Consider the following 22,542-nt stretch of genomic DNA (forward strand, 5'->3'; position numbering starts at 1 on the left):
GGTAAAAGAGTGATGTGCACTAAAGGCTAAGTGAGGTCCTGTAATGCTATAGAACTTTGAGACCACACAAATGATTGCAGTTTCAGTCTCCTTTCTAATATATTCTTAGAAATTAAGTAGAATTTCATGGGGATGTAAAGTTCTTAAAGTTTGTAAATAGTGAAAGGGACATTCACATGGATGCAGTCCAAAAATATGACCAAATTCCTAAACCCAGTGCTGAGAAGACATGCAATTATCTATTGGAATAGACACCGAAGAAAGAAAATACAGAAATTAAGACTTTTATCTTAATAGGCTGACATTTTATTATACTTTATTGGAAACACTATTTCTGGCACCTCTTCATTCCTGTTGGAAATAAAAGAAAACATTGTAAAAGACTTGGTACAAAATATGCTAAACATCAATGCAGTGCAAGGGAATTTTAAAAAACTCACAGCAGGGCACTCAATCCTGCCCTCATTGATGTCCTCAATGACAGAGTGAGGATGTTTGCCATCAATGTTGCAGCCTATGGACTGAGCAGTTCCCAGGATTTCCTTCACAGTTCCTGCAATAATTTTAAAAACCGCTGTCAGCCTCATTGCAGAGATTGAGCACAAGTATAAGGCAGACAACACTTTGCAGTGCACAGCACGTGTGTTGCAAGCTGTACCCACCTGAAAGCTCTCTGGCGAGAGAACGATGCCTCATCTGCCGAGCTATATTAACCACTTCATCAAAGGTGATTTTGCCGGTATGTTTAACTAGAAAAAGGAACATTAATATGTGATAAGACTGCCCTCCACCCAAGACACCTGCATCACAAGTAGAAAAAAAATCAGACTAAATGACAGGCTGGACAAGTTGGCTCAGCTCCATCTTGCATCATTATGCTTAAGGAAGAAAGTCAATTGCTTCACTGACAATGTTTATGCAATCTGCAATACACTTCCCACTTCTCAGCAAGAAAAGTGCACAATAATCAATTCCACCACCTTGGGAATCACCTCACAGTCCAAGCAATCCTCAAATTCACTGTCATTTTCAATGCACCAGGACAGCCCCTGGTCTTTTGTCAGAAAGAATATTTGTAGATCAGGGCCTCACCCCAGATACAAAATTCATAAGACAAGTGGATATCGTTGATATTGCCTTCAAATATACTGCTAAGATCTTGATTACCTAGAATAGGTACTCACAGCAGTGCAAAAACACCCCAACATTGAGATCCCATTTACTCTCGATCATTCAATTACTCAAAATTAGGTATCAGAAGCAGGTACCATTCTGAGGTCTCATACAGGAAAAAATTATCCAGGGACACGTATGAAAAGATTCAAGGATATTCTCAAAGCCCCCTTGACAAAATGCAACCTCAACACAAAAGAGTCTCTGGCTCACATACACTCAAGATGGCAAAGGAATATGCACAATTGCATTGAAACACTAAGACCACACATTGGGATCATAGAGAAATTCTACACAAATGGTGGAAAGAGCACACCATCTCTCAAACTATCTATCTGTCCTGTCAGCCACTTCCTGCCCCATCTATGGAAGAGTCTACGATTCCAGTATGGGCCTCAGTCTCCACATAACTGGATTGGGAGTAATACATGAGTCTCAAAGGAATACCAAGTTGATGGTGCAAATTTAATGAGTACACATTTGGGCTTGTTTGTATTGTACTTGAATCACATAAAATCATCACAATTCAGATGAGTGAGGAGTTGTGGGTCCAATGCTTTTGGCACAGTTTCGACATGAAATATTTTCGAGAGGATTTTTACAAATCCAATTTTTTTTCCTCCCATTGGAAATCAAACTAACACTTCACCTTTACCTCTGGAAACATTAACATTGAGCACCTGAACCTCCACCACACATCGCCACTTACTATTCTTTTGCTTCTTTCTATCACGGGGTGGTTCTTTCAGAGCTTTGATGATGAGGGCAGATGCCGATGGGACAACCTGAATCTTTAAAAGAAAGACCATTGTCAATACCAGATACAACAGGGAAGGCAACACAACATACCATTAAAGACAAGCTCCTATATTAGAACCCAGAATATATATATTTTTTTAATGGCACGTGAAACTACAAAACAACCATTCCCAGAGTTAATGTCAAGGTTTAAGAACACCACATAATCCCACAAGACTGGTGCCTTCAGAATTAAAGATAACAGTGCCCACTCCAATATGCAGAAGGCATTCTGCTCATACCAGCAGCTAACTAATACACTGGAACCTCAACCTGATGCTAACAATTCATTCCCCAACACTTTACACCCATAACTGTGTCACATGATACAACACCACCATCTAAAAATTCACTGGCAATACCATGGTAGTGGGTTGTATAAAAAGGAGCAGAGTCAGCGTAGAGGAGGGAGATTGAAAACTTGACTGAATGGTGCCCCAATAACAACCTTGTACACAATGTCACTAAAACCAAAGAGCTAATTTTTTACTTCAGGAAGGGAAAACCAGAGGTTATCAATCCAGTAATCAGAGGTGGAGAGTGAGCAAATTTAAATTCTTGGCATTCACCATCTCAGATCTTTCCTGAACCAAGCAGAATAATTGGGATCATGAAGAAAGCACATCAGTGCCTCTACTTCCTCAGAAGTTTGGGGAGGTTTGGTATGACATTGGAAACCCTGGCAAATTTCTACAGGTGTGTGATGGAAAGTTTGCATTTTGGTATGGGGACACCAATACCTCAGAGCATAATATCCTGCAAAAGGTAGTGGACACAGCCCAGGACATCACAGGCAAAACCCTCTCCAACATCAAAAACATCTACATTGAATGCTGCCATCAGAGAGCACCAGCAATCAAGGATCCACAGCACCCAGTACACACACTGTTCTCGCTGTTGCCATCAGGAAAGAGGTATAGGTACCACAGACTCACACTACCAAGTCCAGGAACAGCTGCTACCCCTCTTCCATCAGACTTCTCAACAATAAACTCATTTAAGGACTCTTACTTTTGCACTATTAATTTTTTTTCCTCTCTGTATTGCAGTTTATTTATATTTCTTTATTTGTGTATGTTGAGTAGTTTTTTTTGTACTACTAATAAGTGGTCATTCTGGTTTCCCCACAGGAAAAAGAATCTTGGGGTTGTATGTGATACCATGCATGTACTCTGACAATAAATCTAAGTTCTGTCAGAGAATTTAGTTATGGATTAGGGTCCTCTGCAGAGAATGGTTGAGAGCTTGGTGTAGCATAATCAATAGAACAATGTGCAACAGTTGTCTGTGGGAGCTAGTGTTAGAAGATAGAGTGAGCAATGTGAAAACACTGCACCAAATTTGCTCCCTAGACAGCATGCCAAGCCTAGGTCATTATTGGGATTCACAGCAGTCGCTGCACGTGAGACCACCTGGGTTCTCATCTATAATCATCTCAATGTGATAAGAGCAGTGTCTTCCCTCTGCATGGCTGCACAACTCTACCCAAAGCAGTAATAAGATTAACAGCCTGTTATAATGCAGAAATTGCCACAATGAGCCTAAAGACACTTAAACACATGGAGCATGTCTTGCCACTCCCCAGGAATCCCTGCATTCAATGTACAGGCCAGATGCAGCCTCATCACACACTGCTCATTTAACACCAAATTTCAGAGGTAGTCTTTGCACATTACTTCACTCCAGGCTAGGCCATGATTAAATCAGTTTCAAAGATGCAAGAGAAAAGGTACTGGGTAGGAATGTGGCACCAACCCCCACACAGCAGCGTGCACACTCAGCAAATGTTCATAAAGTGCATTTTGACATTACCAATGAGCTCAATGTGAGAAATTCATGGTGGTACATCTTGGGTGTGCATCAACAGGGAAAACACTCATAAATCATGAACTAGCCTCCCCTGCTGTTCTGTACATTATAATACCTATAATCTTAGAGTACATTGTATAACATTTTCTGTAGTTAATAAACTAAAAAAATCCAGTCCTCTTACTAAGTTGTAAAAAGGTCAGTGCAGATAACCTAAACTCCTTACCTGTGCCTGTCGATTCTGAATAGTTAGTTGGATTGTGATACGAAGACCTTTCCAGTCACCAGTAGCCTTGGCAATATCATCACCCACTTTCTTGGGGGACTATACAGGACAGGGGATGAAAATAAAAGTTTGAAAGGAGTCACAGAGAATTAGTTGAAAGCTGTATTTATGGCTAAAGATGCAGACTTACCAGACCCAGTGGACCAATTTTGGGAGCCAGAGCAGAAGTGGCACCAACTTCACCTCCAGTACATCTGAGATACACTATGGAGATAAAAGTCACCTTTTATATTAAAAATTTACCAGGGTACCTATCATCTGCTCCAGCAACATTTTCTAATCTACTTTATTGCCTACTTTTCCAGAGCGAATAGAAAGGGTAGCAGGTCTTTCCAAAACACTGGCTCTATTTAAATTTAAATAACTTAAGTGCAACTATCTCCATGCTCGAGCAGCAACAAATCAAACAAAGCTTGGGTGCAGGAGCAGTGAATGAGGACTGGAGCAGTGCAGCATTGAAATGTGGTCTCAAGGCCATGCTCCAACCACCAGAGCAACAGAGGGCCGAATGGGATTGACAGCATCCATTTCATGCGTTGACCCAGGTACTAGTCAGCACCTATTGGATGTAGAACCCTTCCTGTAACTCCCCAGCAATGGTCTGCAATTAACATTTCAGCTTGGGTGGAGCCCAGAGCCCTCATCTCAGGGCTGAGCAGCCACGTGTTCATTGAGCCAGTGAACAATAAATACTGCCCTCTCCACCACAAATAGAATCTTTCTTAAGTAGAGGGACGAGAATGAAATAACACTCCAGATGCAGCCTCAAATTCAACTGGAGCAAAATTACCATTTTGTAATCAAACCCTTGTACAAGAACTAAAACCTTCTTAGAATAAAGGGCCAAACTTTTATCTTCCTAGTTCACAACTTACAAAGAAAACATCCTTCTGACCACTAAGAGTAAATCATTCTTAAAAAAGAGATCACTTGAACTTTCTTCCAAATAACCAATACATTTTATGAATTTAGATTCCCGCCAACTATCCCAATAGCAACCAATTAATCAATCTCCCAACACAAAAATGATCTGATCATGCCTATTGATTCATCTGTTAACCAATGTGTAACCATTCCAATATCAAAGTGATGTGTGGCAGATTATTGAAGATAACCAAGCTGATTCACCATGATCTATTCTGCTTGTTCTAACCACAAACGTATCAAGTGAAAACACAAAGTTGGAGAAACTCAAGTAGTCAAACAGTGTACTTTGTATAACAAAGATAAAGATACAAAACCAATGTTCCAGGCTTGAGCATCGATGAATGCAAAGACACAAAACACAATTTCCCTGTTACAAACCCGACGACTCTGCTCAATCCTGTTGCACTTCTTTAAAAATCTTTCTGCTACATAAAATCAAACTTTTATTCTCAAGATAAATGACACGGAGAGGCATTTGCCTCAAAATGTCAGGCTACCCATTCCTTCGCCCCCCCCCCCACCAACCACCAGGAATTGACCCAATGATGCAGGTCTAAACTAAGATACCATGCAACCTTAAAGTCCACAATCACTAAAATAAAAGTCGGGATGACCCTGAACTTCACTAAATATCTCCCATAAATACTGCAGCAACAGTCACAACAGGATACACGAGAGTCAAGCTTTAATCTGAACATTACAATGAATGAATGTGAAGATGTGGAGCAGCTCTGAATAGATTCACGACAGACGCATCTACCCCTCTCTGCTTTCCATAAGGACTCTTCCCTCATGCACTCATCCCTCTTTATCAATCCCCCTCACCGCTTTCCCCTGTGGCTGCAGGAGAAGCCACATTTGTGCCCATATCTCCTTCCTCACCACAACCTGGGGCCCCAAACAGGTCTTTCAAATGAAGTGATCAGCAGGACTCATCTACAGTATCCAGTGCTCCCCTTGTGGACTTCTCTACATCGGAGAGGCTGGGCAGATTGGGGGATCACTTCGCTGAGCACCTTCGTTCTGTCTGCACTAGTGACAAGGATTTCCCAGTGGCTAACCATTTAAATTCTGTGCCCACTCCCATACTCATATGTCTGTCCACAGCTTCATGTACTATCCCACCAAGGCTACCTGTAAATTGAAGGCACACCTGATTTTCCATCTAGGGACTTTCCAAACAATGGCATCAACATCCACTACACTGGTGCCTGCTAACGTACTCTGCTTTCTCCCTCATCTTCTTCCCTTCCTTACCTCTATTCACTTACCATCTCTCCTCCCCCTTGCTTGCTGCTGTGTCCTCCCTCCTCTACCTATTACCTCCTGCCTCCTACACATGCCTGTGTACCATGCTCCCCCCACCCCAACTCTGCACCTTTCTGTTCGGGCATCTGCCGATTTTTTTCATACCTTGACAAAGGGCTCAAGCCCAAAACGTCAGTTATGTTTCTTTTTCTTTGCTACATAAAGGACACGGTTTGATCTGCAGAGTTTCTCCAGCATAGAGTTTTGATTCAAACAATGGTGTCTGCTGAGCTTTGTGTTTTACTTCTTTAGGATCCTGAGCAGTTGGCTGCTTCCCAGCTGGGACTGGGTGAGTGGATGAGAGCAGGGGACCACAGGTCCTAAAGCAGGCCAGTCCCCAGCTTGACATTTCATATTGGTCTAAATTTGCCTTGGCAATGCCCTGACACCCAAATTTTCAGTCTCCCATTATTTGCTGCCTTCATAGGTCAATACAAGTTGCTAAGAGGAAAGTAATTTTAAAAGTCTGTAATTTAAGGAACTGCATCCCCGGGAAGCCAGAGACTTTGTACCTTGCATGTCAGGAAAAGATAGGAAAGTTGAACTCCTATTACCAGCTCCACTCCTCCTGCCTCAATCTAGTGTCTTTCATAATTTTCATAATCGTCTTACTAAGTAAAAACACAATGCTAGAAAAACTCAGCAAGTCGAACAATGCACTTTATCTTGTAAAGATGATACATAACCACCGTTTTCGGGCTTGAGCCCTTCATCAAACTAATTTAAGTTATACAAAGGACACTGTTTGACCTGCTGAGTTTCTCCAGTGTCGAGTTTTAACTTCAATCACAATGTCTGCGGACTTCCGCGGTTTTATTTCTTCATACAAGAATACACAAGGACCGCCAGGTTGGCGGCTGGGGAAGGGAGTACAGAGGAAGCAGAGGGGCGGTGGGAGATGGGCCGCCGAGCAGCAGAAAGGAGCCCCTTCCCCTGCCACAAACATTCGGACTGCCTTGTCGGGACCGATCGGCCGGCTGGGCCCGGGTCAATGGCCGCCCTCCAACGCCGCACACGTGGTCCGGCGGCGCGGCCCAGCCCAGCCCAGCGCCCGAAACGGCAGGCCGAGCCGCCGGCTTCCCGACCCTCTAAGACTCACCGATCTTAATTTCGTTGGGGTCAAATTTAGGAGGCATGGCGGCGGCGCGCGGTTCCGGCGGCGGATGAACCCGAATTCGGGACAACCTAAATGTGAGCTACGCCCTCACCGACGCCAGCAGCGAAGAGGAACGCGTCATCGCGCTCCCGCCTTTTATAGGAAGGCCAAACCTCGCGAGGTTTGCGAATGTCTCCAGCGGAGTGCCATGTTTGTTGAGGCAGAGAAGGGCCTAACAGCCACTAAGTTTAGGAGGAATTTCCAGTTTATTGTCAGATGCATCACATACAACCCTGAGATTCTTTTTCCTGCGGGCAGTGCAAAAAATCTGTGTACCATGTCCACGTGTAAACACACAAATGTAAACAAACTGCAATACTGAAGGGAGAAACAATGAAGTGCAAAGGGAAGCGTTCTTAAATGAGTCCCTGATTGAGTTCATTGTTGAGGAGGAGTAGCAGCTGTTCCTGAACCTGCTGGTGCTAGTCTTGGAGCACCTATACCTCTTTCCTGATGGTAGTGTGAGAGATGGGAAAATTGATCTAAAATTATGAACATGGAAGAAACTAAAGTTCATCAGTAAAATGGCTGTAACCAGTTCAAACAGGATAAGCTTGGGGCTTAGGATGCAGGAAAGCAGAGTCAGCACGATTAACATAAGAATCTTCTAGTCTTTGTGACAAGACCATAGGACTAAGATAAGGAATGGTAAGGTACAATAGAATGTAGGAAGTTGAGGTAGTCTGGATCAGATAAGGGTCTCCTAGCCCTGGACAGAAGTACCAAGTCATACATTTCTAATTAGCTAACCATACACAGATTTATACATATGAAATTAGCCAACCCTAGATAGAATGAGTCAACTCTGCATATCAAGAGACTGTAGCCCCGAGAATCAGGAAGGTGTGAATAAGGACAATGACATGAAGGGACACCGACAGGATACCCCCCCCTGGTTCTCCAAGTATACTGAAATTGCACGTAGGCAGGCAGGATTGCCTAATGCCAAACCTCTCCAGCAGGAGGCAGAAGAATGTAAGGGGGAGGGTATTCCTACACTGAAATCAACTGTATAAAAGTTGGGTGAGCCCCAGTGTGTGTGTGTATTCCCAGGGTAAGGGGAAGCACCCAACTTTGCATTGTTGTAGTAATAAATGTTCTTTGTTCTCAATTTTTGTCTCGAGCAATTTCTTTAAAGGTACTTTAATTCCTAACAAATGGGGGCTCATCCGGGATCACACTCCCTCCACTGACAGAGTGCCCCGACGACGAGAGTAGGTGCACCCCGGCTGATTCAGCTGGACTCACGGGCGACGGGTGGCTGGTCAGTGGAAGAAGCGAGTGATATCCGAGAAGAGGCATTGAGAACAAATGGCGGAAGGACGCGCGCTAGAGCAGTACTGCTAGAACTCGGTAAGAGTATTTTACTTGTTCCTAAGCATGGGAATGGCGGGCAGTAAAGATGAGAGTCCTGACACAGGACGTGACCACCAGATAGCTACGTACAGCCCGCTTGGGTTGATGTTATCTGAGTGGGGCACAGGAAAGACCCGCGGTAAAGACAAACTGACGATGGTCAGGTATTGTTGTAATGAATGGGTTAAATACCCGGTTAAAGGGAGCTCCGTGTACTGGCCAAAATTCGGATCCGAGGATGAATGGATGTGTAAAGCTTTGAACCTATGGCTCTATCAAAACCAGAAAGACAATGTTGAGAGCAGGGAATATGCAGCCTGCTGGCTCAAGGGATCCATTGAACAGCTGGTTTTGAATGAGAAAGAATTCAGGAATAAGAGAGAGGAGGAACCTCTTATCCCTGAACCACAGGGTTGGGATGTGTTACATTCCCTCCCTCCACCTTATGTTCCTCCTATGCCGGCTCCTATCTTTCCTTCCCCTCCTATGACCTACCCTTCTGCACCTTCCCCACCTCCCCCACCACTAGAGAAGAGAGAAGAGAGCAGGAGTGGTATGATAACTTGCTCACAAAGCACTCGATTACCACCTCTGTTGGCAGGAGAGAGAGGTAACTTTAATTCAGAACAGCGTGAGACTCTTCAGGAAGAAAGGGCAGAACCCTTTGATTTATTTCCCAGGGAGCAGGAACCCAGACCTAATAAGCCAGAAACCAATTGGATGAGACCACTGCGGGAAGTTCCCATGGGAGAGGGTCTCGGTTTCGTAAATGTGCCCCTGACCAGTACTGAAGTGTGTAACTTTAAGAAAGAACTGACCTCCCTGATAGAAGATCCCCAGGGATGTGCCGAACAGTTAGACCAATTTTTGGGACCAAATATATATACAATATGGGGGTCTCGACATAGAATCCCCAGCAGGGGAACAATTGGTACTAACAGGTTTTGTTACCAACTCAGCCCCAGACATTAAGAGAAAATTACAAAAGACAGAAAATTGGCATGAGCAGGGAATAACCCAGCTTCTACAGATCACACAAAAAGCATTTGTCCAGACATCTGAGGATAAGCAGAAAGCAAAGTCTAACATTTTGATGCAAGCAGTTAAAGGAATAGTAGATGAGTAACATGAAAAAAGGCAGGGACTGTGTGCCAGCTCCTGAATGTTGGGAGAAGTGCAGGGAGTGGGAGAGTAGAGACCAGAGATAATTTCATAAATCACGACTTCCCACTTCAGTCACTGACCAATATTGATTAAAATTCATGCTAAAATTTAAATGTCATAAAGGATCGTTTATCAATACTGTAGAATGAGCGAATTTAACTACCAGTTAATTCCAATTTATGAAATAAATTGTATTCAAATGTGATTTTGCACAGGGAGTACCTGAGAGTTGTGATGTTATAACATTTGCAGGGAGAAATGTTTGCGCAAATAGGGTGAGTTCTATACATCTTAACTTTAAGTGTATGTAAGATAAAGAAAGGATCTGATGTGTAAAGTGGCTGCATCAGCCAGTTGAAGGGGGAGTGTGCATGTCCCTTTAAGTGCACTGTGGCACTTGAAATTGAGGCTTCAGGCTCTTGTCTTGCAGTTAGAGGTATGGAGCCCTATCAATAGATTTAGTACATTTCTTCTACACATTCAGCAGTCAAGGTCCGTGAGTTTAAAGATCACCCACCTCTGGAGAATAAAGATACCTCTGGGGATTCCTATGGGGATTCCTATAAGTTTAATCATTCATTTCTCTGGTGCATTTTCCTCTGGAGTGAAATTAATGCCTCAGCACAATTTCTCTGAATTGCCGCTGTTATTTAATTCATGATAACTTTCCCCATTCATCAGGTTTATATTTAAATCCGGTAGTGCAGAAGTTACATTGTAAATAATCACGGAGGTAAACCCTGCGCGACTGGATTCAGCTTAATGGAGAAATAAACCTGCGAACTGGTCTATGGTGCTGTGTGAGTACTGCAATAGGTGGAATATGATTTAAATTGGTGGCATAGTTCAGAACAATTGGGTGCATAAGAATAATAATATCATTAAGAACTCACAGATCTTGTACCGGATGCTATTCAGTACATCTTGACTTAAGGACTGGAGAAATTGGCATGTTAGAATGAGATTGGCATGGCACCAATATTTCTTGATTCAATAATGACTCCACAAGCTCCAGGATTCATGCAGCAGAACTTTTAAGTGGAATATAATAGAAACTAGCCTGTACTTAAATTATTGTGTGTGCAATCTTCATAAGAACATCTTTTAACTTTTTTTGGTGCCTGTTTTACAGACTGTTTTAAATAAGGCCAGCTCCTGTGAGCTGTGGCACAAGGCATTTTACTTAAGGCAGAACTAAAGGTTGAATATGTTTCAAGTTCTATTGGGTTTATGTAAAAGCATGGCAAGAGGATCAACTAAAACCTGCCTGGGATGGTCCCTTCTGTGTACTTTTAATTACAGACACCGCAGTAAGAACAAGAGAGAAAGGCTGGACCCACATTCAAAGAATTAAACCAGCTTCTGAACCACAACATCACGACACACAGATTCAAAACTCAACCTGGCGTGCAGTTCCTCATCCTTCAGACCTGAAACTTACACTGCGCCGTGACAAAGTGCCGTAATGTTACTCGTTTTTTTTTGGTTTATTCAGTTATTGTTGTATTTTTGCTGTTTTCAATGAGCTTTACAGTTATGGTGGTTTATTCAGTTATTGTTGTATTTTATTGCTGTTTTCAATGAGCTTTACAGTTATGGTGGTTTATTCAGTTATTGTTGTATTTTATTGCTGTTTTCAATGAGTTTTACAGTTCTGGTGGTTTATTCAGTTATTGTTGTATTTTATTGCTGTTTTCAATGAGCTTTACAGTTCTGGTGGTTTATTCAGTTATTGTATTTTATTGCTGTTTTCAATGAGCTTTACAGTTATTGTGGTTTATTCAGTTATTGTTGTTTTTTTTGCTGCTTACAATGGGTCTTACTTTCATTGTTGTTTACTCATTTTTTGGAATATTGTTCGTTAATGTTTTAAGTCCCCCCTGGAATAGGGGCAGCAGAGGTTACAATTGTGCTCCTTTAGAATGTAGACAGGGCATAGATTTAATGTATAGTCATAGTGGGATATGGGTTAACAAGGGATTCCAATACGGACCAGGGGAACTGAACAGCTTTAGTGGAGTACATCTAATTTGTATCTTAGCCTACACAGGTATTAAAGACAGTAGTTTTGAAGCGATAGCACAAAGGACATGGTGGGACAAAGACAGACAGAATGGTAGTCAGGATTGTACATGTAGCAGAGAGAGAGAGAGTTGATACATATGCTAATGTACACAGACAGGCTGCAACTCACAAGTTCAATGATACATATGCTAATGTTAGCAGACAAGCTGCAACACACAGTTAAATCACAAGAAACAATCCCCCCCCAGCTTGGTCTCTTTTCATCACCCCGTGAAGGGGAGCACCAGTTTCCAACAACGTGAGCTGCTTGACACTTTAATATCAGGCTCCAAACAGCCTTCGGAGATCGGTGGCCCTAGGGTTCGGGGCTGAAGAGGACATCATATACTAACCACAATTCAACGGAACCGCCTGACTACTTGTTCGCTGCTGAAGGCAGCGTTTCTCAGAGACTGCTACTTGTTCGCTGCTGAAGGCAGCGTCTCTCACAGACTTCGTCAGGACAATGCTTACAAAAGTCGGGTGGTTAAAAGACACTGCTTCAATGTTTCAACGTGAATCTGCCCATGCCCATGTTCAGACGTGGCAACTTCGGACTGATGTGGGATGGACTAGACTCTTTACTAAGAGCTGGAGCCTGATACTCACAACCCTAATAAGCAGCTGGACTCGCTACTCTGACCTTCATGGTGCTCCCCTACCTAAAGACTTTACACAGGTGTTACATTTCGGTTATTGACCAGCTGGGTAAAACTACACCTTACACTTGAAAGATCAGTATTACTGATCTAAAAGAAAAGTGAGGAAAGGGGGGGGGGATCAGTCACACTGACACTAGTAGCCAAAGATCAGTAACACTGATCATGGTGAAAGATCAGTATTACTGATCTAAAAGAAAAGTGAGGATTGTGAGAGATGGGAAAATTGATCTAAAATTATGAACATGGAAGAAACTAAAGTTCATCAGTAAAATGGCTGTAACCAGTTCAAACAGGATAAGCTTGGGGCTTAGGATGCAGGAAAGCAGAGTCAGCACGATTAACATAAGAATCTTCTAGTCTTTGTGACAAGACCATAGGACTAAGATAAGGAATGGTAAGGTACAATAGAATGTAGGAAGTTGAGGTAGTCTGGATCAGATAAGGGTCTCCTAGCCCTGGACAGAAGTACCAAGTCATACATTTCTAATTAGCTAACCATACACAGATTTATACATATGAAATTAGCCAACCCTAGATAGAATGAGTCAACTCTGCATATCAAGAGACTGTAGCCCCGAGAATCAGGAAGGTGTGAATAAGGACAATGACATGAAGGGACACCGACAGGATACCCCCCCCTGGTTCTCCAAGTATACTGAAATTGCACGTAGGCAGGCAGGATTGCCTAATGCCAAACCTCTCCAGCAGGAGGCAGAAGAATGTAAGGGGGAGGGTATTCCTACACTGAAATCAACTGTATAAAAGTTGGGTGAGCCCCAGTGTGTGTGTGTATTCCCAGGGTAAGGGGAAGCACCCAACTTTGCATTGTTGTAGTAATAAATGTTCTTTGTTCTCAATTTTTGTCTCGAGCAATTTCTTTAAAGGTACTTTAATTCCTAACAGTAGCAGCGAGAACTCAGAACATGTACTGGCTGTTGTGGATTCTTGACGATTGCTGCTGCCCTCCAGCGCATCATTCCCTGTAGATGTTCTCAATGGTAGGGAGGATTCTGCCTGTGATGTCCTATGCTGTGCCCACTACCTTTTGCTTTTTGTTTGGGAATGTTGTTGTTGCCAGACCACGATGCAACCAGTCAGCACTTTCCAGCACACATCTGTAGAAATTTGCCAGAGTTTCCGATGTCAGATGAAAACTCCGCAAACTCCTGAGGAAGTAGAGGCGTTGACATGCTTTCGTCATGATGCCATTAATGTATTGGGTCCAGGAAAGATCCTCTGAGTAATGACTCCCAAGAATTTAAATTTACTCACCCTCTCCACCTCTGATCCCCCAATCATTACTGTATAGTTCACCTCTGGTTTTCCCTTCCTGAATTCAACAATCAGCTCCTTAGTTTTGGTGACATTGAGTGCAAGGTTGTTAGTGGTGCACCATTCAGCCAAGTTTTCAAACTCCCTCCTGTATGCTGACTCATCACCTTACCGAGCCACAAAGTCGTAGGTGTAAAGTTAGTAGAGCAGGGAGCTAAGAACGCAGCCAGTTGGTGCTCCGGTACTGATGGAGATTGTGGAGGAGATGTCCTTACCAATCCCCACTAGTTGTCACACTGTTTGTCTTTAATGATTTTTGTTTAACAGGTTGCAATAGTTTAAAATGTTATGTTGGGTAAGTGCTCCATAATTGGAAGTTCCTGAAAATAAAGCAACTACAGATGCTGGAAATCTGAAATAAATTAAGAAAATGCTAGAAACACCCAGCATGATAGATACCATCTTTTCTTTCTTCTTTCTTTTGCTTGGCTTCGCAGACAAAGATTTATGGAGGGGTATGTCCACGTCTGCTGCAGGCTCGTTGGTGACTGACAAGACCGATGCGGGACAGGCAGGCACGGTTGCAGCGGTTGCAAGAGAAAATTGGTTGGTTGGGGTTGGGTTTTGGGTTTTTCCTCCTTTGTCTTTTGTCAGTGAGGTGGGCTCTGCGGTCTTCTTTAAAGGAGTTTGCAGCCCGCCAAACTGTGAGGCACCAAAATGTACGGTTGAAGGCGATATCAGCCCACTGGCGGTGGTAAAAGTGGCAGGCACCAAGAGATTTCTTTAAGCAGTCCTTGTACCTCTTCTTTGGTGCACCTCTGTCTCGGTGGCCAGTGGAGAGATTGCCATATAACACGATCTTGGGAAGGCGATGGTCCTCCATTCTGGAGACGTGACCCACCCAGCGCAGTTGGGTCTTCAGCAGCGTGGATTCGATGCTTGCGGACTCTGCCAGCTCGAGTACTTCGATGTTGGTGATGAAGTCACTCCAATGAATGTTGAGGATGGGGCGGAGACAGCGCTGATGGAAGCGTTCTAGGAGCCGTAGGTGATGCCGGTAGAGGACCCATGATTCGGAGCCGAACAGGAGCGTGGGTATTGTTATATAGAGAATTTAGGTTAAAATGACTTAAGTTAAAATGTGATGATTAATCATAAAAAGGGAAGCCAGAACGGACAGGGAGCTTACTAGCAGCCAAGGACAAAAGCTGAATATGTTTTTTTAAAAACCTATCTTTTCATGGTCATAGTGAGAGACATGCAGGAGACAAAGGATTGATAAGAAGGGTGAGAAACAGAATTTAGTGTATGTAGAGTTCACAGCGTACGTAACGAACGTGATAATTAAAAATGCAGTTATACTTAGAATGCTTTTGCAATACTAACCAATTAAAACAGTATTAATAAGAAGGGGAAGGGCAAACAATAAGGGTATAAAAATCAATGCACTGTATGTATCGGGGCTTAACTGGTGAGAAACCAGTTAAGTCCAACTCTGCAGACTTGTAAATAAAGCTTGTCGTGTCATCAGTTTTAAAGAGACTCATGTGTGAGAGGTTTTATTTCTGACAAATGGGGGCTCGTCCGGGATCTACACTCCGGCCGTGAGGGGAGGCGAGAAGAGGGACATCGGAGGTGGTGCACCCCGCTGAGTTCAGCGGCTCCTAGTCCCTTGCTCGTCGCTTCGGGCGGCTTGAGCGAGTGGTATCCGGACAAGGTGACACGACAAGACGGAGAGGAGAAGGGTGACGGTTCAATCCCCGGGAAGACACCGGTAAGTGACGACTTACGATTGTGGTGTGGGGATTGGGTAACAGGTGTAACGGGATACACCTGTTTGGATAAAAAAACCTAACATAATAGATCAGGTATAGAGCTTTTGTCGTGGCATGAGGACCCTGTCGTGGGACTCTAGGATAGACCCCAGGGAAACCTCGGCGGTAACCGAAGGAGGGACAGCAGCTCCGACGAAGTGCCGAGAAGAGAGGGGTCAACCCCAGGAAAACCTCAGCGGTAACCGAAGGAGGGACAGCACCTCCGACGAGGCGTCTGAGAGGAAGGGAGTAGGGTCCAGAGCGAGAGGGTCCTCAGCAACGATAAACAGATCTAGGTGGGAAAATGGGAGGATCAAAATCTAAGGGCTCGTCTGAAAATTCAGGACAATTCCTGGGAGTTCCCCTTGACAGCCCTTTGGGGAGAATGTTTGAAAATTGGGATAGTAAAAGATATCGAGACAAAAACAAGAAAAAGATGGTCCAATATTGTCTACTTTGGTCGAAACAACCTATTAAAGGTTCCTCGGTCTGGTGGCCGAAATTTGGATCTGATGAGGATTGGGTTAGACAAGCATTAAACATATATGTAAATTCGAGACCAAAGGTGAATCAAGAAGAGTCAGCATATGCATTTTGTTGGGTTCCCTGGCCAGGATCCTTAACAAAATGTTTTAAATTGAGGGTAGCGGGAGAAAAGAAGTGGGAACCTCTGGACAACCTTCCCCCTCCTTATATTCCCCCGGTGCCTACTGCGCCCGAGGAAAGCTTATTACCGGAGGGGAAAGGTGATGAATCTGATTGCCCCAAAGGGGGCCGGGATAAAAAGGATGAATTAAGGGAGTCGGACCCTAAACTTCCACCGGTAAACCGACCCTGGACAAGATCCCAGACTGGTCCAGGACCATCAAAGTTTTCAATAAACCTAAATCCCCTGAGAGAAGTTCCTATGGGAGGACCGGGAGGGGGAACGGGATATGTGAATGTTCCCCTAACTAGTACAGAGGTGCGGGGATTTAAGAAAGAAATGAAAAAGTTATTGGAAGATCCTATAGGACTGGCTGAACAGCTTGACCAATTCTTGGGACCAAACACATATACGTGGGAAGAGATGCAGGCAATAATGGGAACATTATTTTCACCCCAGCAGAGGCAGATGATTCGACGGGCTGCCCTCCTCATGTGGGAATATGAACAACCTGGGGACCCTAGACCCCATGAACAAAAATATCCCTTAAATGAACCCAGGTGGGACAAACGAACACCCGAGGGATTGGCAAGTATGAGACAATATAGAGAGTGGACAATTAAAGGGATACGGGAGGCTGTGCCAAAGGGTCACAATTTTACCAAGGCATTTGGGAACCACCAGGGGAAAGACGAGTCCCCTACTGATTTTTTGGAGAGGGTGAGAAAGAATGTCCAACAGTATGCTGGTGTGGACCCTAGTACACCAATGGGTGAACAGCTTATTCGAATTGAATTTGTTTCCAAATCATGGCAAGACATTAGAAAGAAACTAGAAAAGGAGGAGGACTGGAGTGAAAAACCCCTAAGTGAACTGTTAAAAAAGGCACAAAAAGTATATGTGCAGAGAGAAGAAGAAGATCAAAAGGAGGCGACAAAGGTTATGGTACAGACTATCCGACAGATGAATGCTGAATCTAGAGGGGAAAGAAAACAAAACCTTCCTCTAAACAATCCAAGATATCCAAGAGAGGGAAGACCCCGGAGGTTCGTTAAGTGCTATTACTGCAATGAGGAAGGACACTTTAAGAGGGAATTCCCCCGATACAAGAGGGAATTGCGTGCCCTCGAACTTATGGAAGAAGATTAGGGGTGTCAGGGGTTCCAAATGTTAGGGACCAAATATAAAAGGGAACCCCTGGTAAAACTAAAAATTGGTCCCAAGGGAGAAGAGGTGGTGTTTATGGTGGACACAGGAGCGGAACGAAGTAGTGTAATAACTGTGCCAATCGGAACTGAGCCTATAAAAAGTAATTTGACAATTTCTGGGATAGAAGGGGCTCCCAGAATGGTATCAATAATTCCCCAAGTAACAGTGAAACTGGAAGAAAGAGAAGGGGTACAAGACCTCTTGTTATTACCTTCAGCTGGATTTAACCTCCTAGGAAGGGACTTACAGGCTCTCCTAGGTTTGGGTGCTCTCCCTGTGGACGGAGAAGTGCGAGTCCACCTCTGCGCTTTAAAGGAAGAGGATGAACGGCAGATTGACGAGAGAGTCTGGTATAAGGAGGGAAATCGAGGAGGTCTGGACATCCCACCTTTACATGTCACATTAATACCAGGTCATCAGCCGGTAAGGAAACGTCAGTATCCTATTTCTTTGGAAGGGAGAAAAGGGCTACAACCGGTAATTGAGACTTTAATACGAGACGGACTATTAGAAGAATGCATGTCACCTTATAACACCCCTATACTCCCAGTAAAAAAGTCAGATGGATCCTATCGCCTAGTTCAGGATCTAAGAAGTTTGAATGCTATTGTTCAGACCCGCCACCCAGTGGTGCCTAATCCCTATACTATTATGAGTCGGATTCCCCCAGACCATGAGTGGTTTAGTGTTATCGACTTGAAGGATGCCTTCTGGACATGTCCATTAGAAGAGGAAAGTAGAGATATGTTTGCGTTTGAATGGGAAAATCCATGGACAGGTAGACGGAGACAGTTTCGGTGGACTGTATTGCCCCAAGGGTTCACTGAATCTCCAAACCTGTTTGGACAAATGCTAGAACAAATCCTGATGGACTATCCACAATCTGATGATTCCCAACTAATGCAGTATGTGGATGATTTACTATTATCAGGACCCAAGGAACAAGAAATGAGGGGAGAGACCATTAGACTCTTGAATTATCTGGGGAAAAAGGGTCTACGGGTGTCCAGAAACAAGTTACAGTTTGTTGAGAAAACTGTGATATATCTGGGACACCAGATAAGTAAAGGACAGAAACGAATTACCCCTGAACGAATTGCGGGAATCACTAGAATGCCTTTACCCCGTAATAAGAAGGAAATAAGACAATTCCTGGGACTCTTAGGATACTGTAGGTTATGGATAGAGGACTACTCAGCTTTGGTGAAGTTTATGTATGATAAACTGACAAATGAAAATGACTATCCATTGAAATGGACCCAGGAGGAGGAGGGATGGTTCGAGGACTTGAAACATTGCCTAACACGAGCCCCAGTGCTCACTCTGCCCTCTTTAAAACAGCCCTTCCAGCTATTTGTCACTCATAACCAAGGAACAGCTGTGGGAGTTTTAACACAGGAAAAAGGCGGTCAGCGACACCCAGTGGCTTTCCTTTCCAAAATGATGGACCCAGTGTCTCGCGGATGGCCGACGTGTATCCAGGGAGTAGCGGCTGCTGCTCTGTTGGTAGAGGAAGCACGTAAACTTACTTTTGGAGGAAAGATGACTGTGTACACCTCCCATTCTGTGAGTGTTTTATTAACACAAACTGCCCATCGATGGCTGACTGATTCTCGCATATTAAAGTATGAAACCATTTTAATGGTCGGAGAAGATCTACAGTTTGCAAAGATTAATAGCTGCAACCCAGCTCAGTTTTTATACGGCAGTGAAACAGAGAGAGAGGTGGAGCACGACTGTGTCGAGTTGACAGATCTTCAGACCAAGACCCGAGAAGACCTTTGCGATACTCCGCTGGGAGAAGGATATGAATTCTACATTGATGGCTCCGCCAGATGTGTTGACGGAATGAGAAGAAGTGGGTATGCTATAATAGAAGGAAATACTTGGAAAGTAGTAGAATCCACGAGACTACCCGGAAGCTGTTCAGCACAATCCTGTGAACTATATGCCTCGCAGAGAGCCCTCAGAATACTGGCAAAGAAAATTGGAACGATTTACACAGATTCCAAATACGCATACGGGGTAGTGCATACCTTTGGTAAGATCTGGAAGGAGCGTGGTCTAATTACATCAAGAGGAAAGGAATTGGCACACGAACAGATGATTACTCTGACTCTAGAAGCCTTAACATTACCCCAAGAAATAGCAGTGGTCTACATACCAAGCCATCAAAGGGGAGATAACCCGACAGTAATTGGAAACAGACTGGCTGATGAAGAAGCCAAAAGAGCAGCCATGCAACAAGAAGTCCGTTTGCTTACTTTAATCCCAATAAGGCAAGGCATAAAGACAGCTCCCATTTTCACTGCTTAGGAAGAAAAGAACATGGATCAGCTGGGCGCAAGCCAGTTACCTGATGGAACATGGAAGACACCAGATGGAAGAATGGTTCTAAATAAAGAAATAACTTGCAATATTTTAAAACACCTGCATCATCAGAGCCACTGGGGCACCCAAACCTTATGTGACACAGTGCTTCGAGAATATGTGTGTAAGGGAATCTACACCTTGGCCCAACAGGAGGTGCAGAACTGTCACCTATGCACAAAAATTAATAAGAAGGTAATGAGGACAGGGACCATGGGAGGTCAACCATTAGCCATACGCCCTTTTCAACGTATCCAGATCGACTTCACAGAGTTACCTCAAGTCCAAAGATGGAAATATCTGTTGGTGATAATAGATCACTTTACCCGATGGGTAGAAGCCTTCCCAACAATAAATACTACAGCCTCTACAGTAGCTCGCCTCCTCCTAGAGCAGATAATCCCCAGATATGGTATAATGGATTCTATAGACTCAGACAGGGGTCCACATTTTTCTTCAAAAATCCAGCAATTGATTTGTAATGCATTACAGGTCTCTTGGAAATTACATACCCCTTGGCATCCACAAAGCTCAGGGAGGGTTGAACGTATGAATGGAACACTAAAAATGCAATTGACAAAATTAATGGTGGAAACTAAAATGCCTTGGATAAAGTGTCTGCCCCTGGCTTTATTGAGAATTCGTACTGCCCCACGAAAAGATGTAGGATTGTCCCCTTATGAAATGATGTTTGGACTTCCCTTCTGGAGTACAGTTGAGGGGTGTCCCACCTTGGGGGAAGGGGATATATTTGTTAGGAACTATTTACAGGCACTGTCACGCTCTCTTGCAGATTTACGAAAGAGAGGACTATTGGCACAAACACCGCCTTTAGACTTTTCTTTACACAAAGTGGAACCAGGAGACTGGATTCTCATCAAGACCTGGAAAACTGAAAAACTCCAGCCCCAGTGGGAAGGTCCATACCAAGTTCTCTTAACTACAGAGGCTGCAGCACGAACAAGATTTAAGGGACCTGTAGAGGCGCCTCAGGACCCTGATACGAACTCAGACTGGACTTGTGTTCCTGGAGAAAAACCTCTTACTTTACGATTTCGCAGAAAGACTTGATTCACAATGTTATTGTTATGTTCTTTGATTTTTCTTAGTTTGCCTATGTCTTTATCAGGTGTGAAATGTAAGAAATGCAGAGATACAGTGGTCCTGTTTCAGGACCACATTTGGGGAAGAAAGGAAGGTAATTTCATTTCCCATACCTCAGTTCCTGAGAAATGCTGGGCAGAAAATACCACCCAACATCCATATACCCCTTGTGTGGAAAAAGAAGGAAATAATATGGGTCATTATATACAGATTCCTAATACCACTCCTTTCCCTCTTAACGGTTGGAAAGGTGACTCAAGCCCACCATGCCCTGATGGACTCTGGTTTTGCATACACCAACGTACTGTTCCAATGAAAAGTTCCACTCCACACTCGAAAGTGCCTGCCCCTTTAAGACAGCCGGACTTAGTTCGAGTCCATCCAAATAACCATGAAAGTTTCGGTCATGCAGTTGGGGGAAATAACCTTTTTGTAGATCTTGCAACTAAAATTGCAGGAACTTTTAATGTAACCAATTGTTGGGTCTGCGGGGGTCCACGGATGAATTCATATCTATATATATTACACACATTTTAAAGAGAGAAAGGGGTGGATTGTTATATAGAGAATTTAGGTTAAAATGACTTAAGTTAAAATGTGATGATTAATCATAAAAAGGGAAGCCAGAACGGACAGGGAGCTTACTAGCAGCCAAGGACAAAAGCTGAATATGTTTTTTTAAAAACCTATCTTTTCATGGTCATAGTGAGAGACATGCAGGAGACAAAGGATTGATAAGAAGGGTGAGAAACAGAATTTAGTGTATGTAGAGTTCACAGCGTACGTAACGAACGTGATAATTAAAAATGCAGTTATACTTAGAATGCTTTTGCAATACTAACCAATTAAAACAGTATTAATAAGAAGGGGAAGGGCAAACAATAAGGGTATAAAAATCAATGCACTGTATGTATCGGGGCTTAACTGGTGAGAAACCAGTTAAGTCCAACTCTGCAGACTTGTAAATAAAGCTTGTCGTGTCATCAGTTTTAAAGAGACTCATGTGTGAGAGGTTTTATTTCTGACAGGTATGACAACGGCTCTGTACATGCTGATCTTTGTGTGTTTCTTCAGGTGGTTGTTTTTCCAGACTATTTTGTGTGGTCTTCCAAAGGCGCTATTTGCCTTGGCGAGTCTGTTGTCTATCTCTTTGTCGATCCTTGCATCAGATGAAATGATGCAGCCGAGGTAGGTAAACTGGTTGACCGTTTGGAGTTCTGTGTGTCCGATGGAGATGTGGGGGGGGTGGTAGTCATGGTGGGGAGCTGGCTGATGGAGGACCTCAGTTTTCTTCAGGCTGACTTCCAGGCCAAACACTTTGGCAGTTTTCGCAAAACAGGACGTCATGCACTGGAGAACTGGCTCCGAATGGGCAACTAAAGCGGCATTGTCTGCAAAGAGTAGTTCACGGACAAGTTGCTCTT

The 22,542-nt window shown here is 43.6% G+C and overlaps 2 protein-coding genes and 1 long non-coding RNA gene across 3 annotated transcripts in view; 2 read left to right on the forward strand and 1 right to left on the reverse strand.

The window, feature by feature from the left end:
* pole3 (polymerase (DNA directed), epsilon 3 (p17 subunit)) overlaps nucleotides 1-11,594 on the forward strand; it is a 143,542-nt gene extending 131,948 nt beyond the window's left edge. Inside the window, exon 14 of the mRNA XM_069933574.1 lies at nucleotides 11,280-11,594. Coding sequence (XP_069789675.1) covers nucleotides 11,280-11,443 — 164 coding nt within the window. The 3' untranslated portion in view covers nucleotides 11,444-11,594. The remainder of the gene's footprint in view (nucleotides 1-11,279) is intronic.
* rpl12 (ribosomal protein L12) lies at nucleotides 284-7,538 on the reverse strand. The gene is made up of 7 exons (XM_069933654.1): nucleotides 7,401-7,538; nucleotides 4,197-4,270; nucleotides 4,007-4,105; nucleotides 1,883-1,964; nucleotides 663-749; nucleotides 441-553; nucleotides 284-351 (listed from the first exon to the last, which is right to left on the reverse strand). Exons 1-7 carry the CDS (start codon nucleotides 7,435-7,437, stop codon nucleotides 346-348), a joined length of 498 nt encoding a protein of 165 aa, XP_069789755.1. The 5' UTR covers nucleotides 7,438-7,538; the 3' UTR covers nucleotides 284-345.
* A 3,483-nt stretch (nucleotides 11,595-15,077) lies between the features above and the next one.
* On the forward strand, nucleotides 15,078-22,112 carry LOC138761468 (uncharacterized). The gene is made up of 2 exons (XR_011356335.1): nucleotides 15,078-15,749; nucleotides 20,808-22,112. It is a non-coding gene; the product is annotated as an uncharacterized lncRNA (long non-coding RNA).
* Nucleotides 22,113-22,542: the final 430 nt, after the last annotated feature.

The sequence above is a fragment of the Narcine bancroftii genome, chromosome 1 (assembly GCF_036971445.1).
Source record: "Narcine bancroftii isolate sNarBan1 chromosome 1, sNarBan1.hap1, whole genome shotgun sequence".
NCBI classification, from domain to species: domain Eukaryota; kingdom Metazoa; phylum Chordata; class Chondrichthyes; order Torpediniformes; family Narcinidae; genus Narcine; species Narcine bancroftii.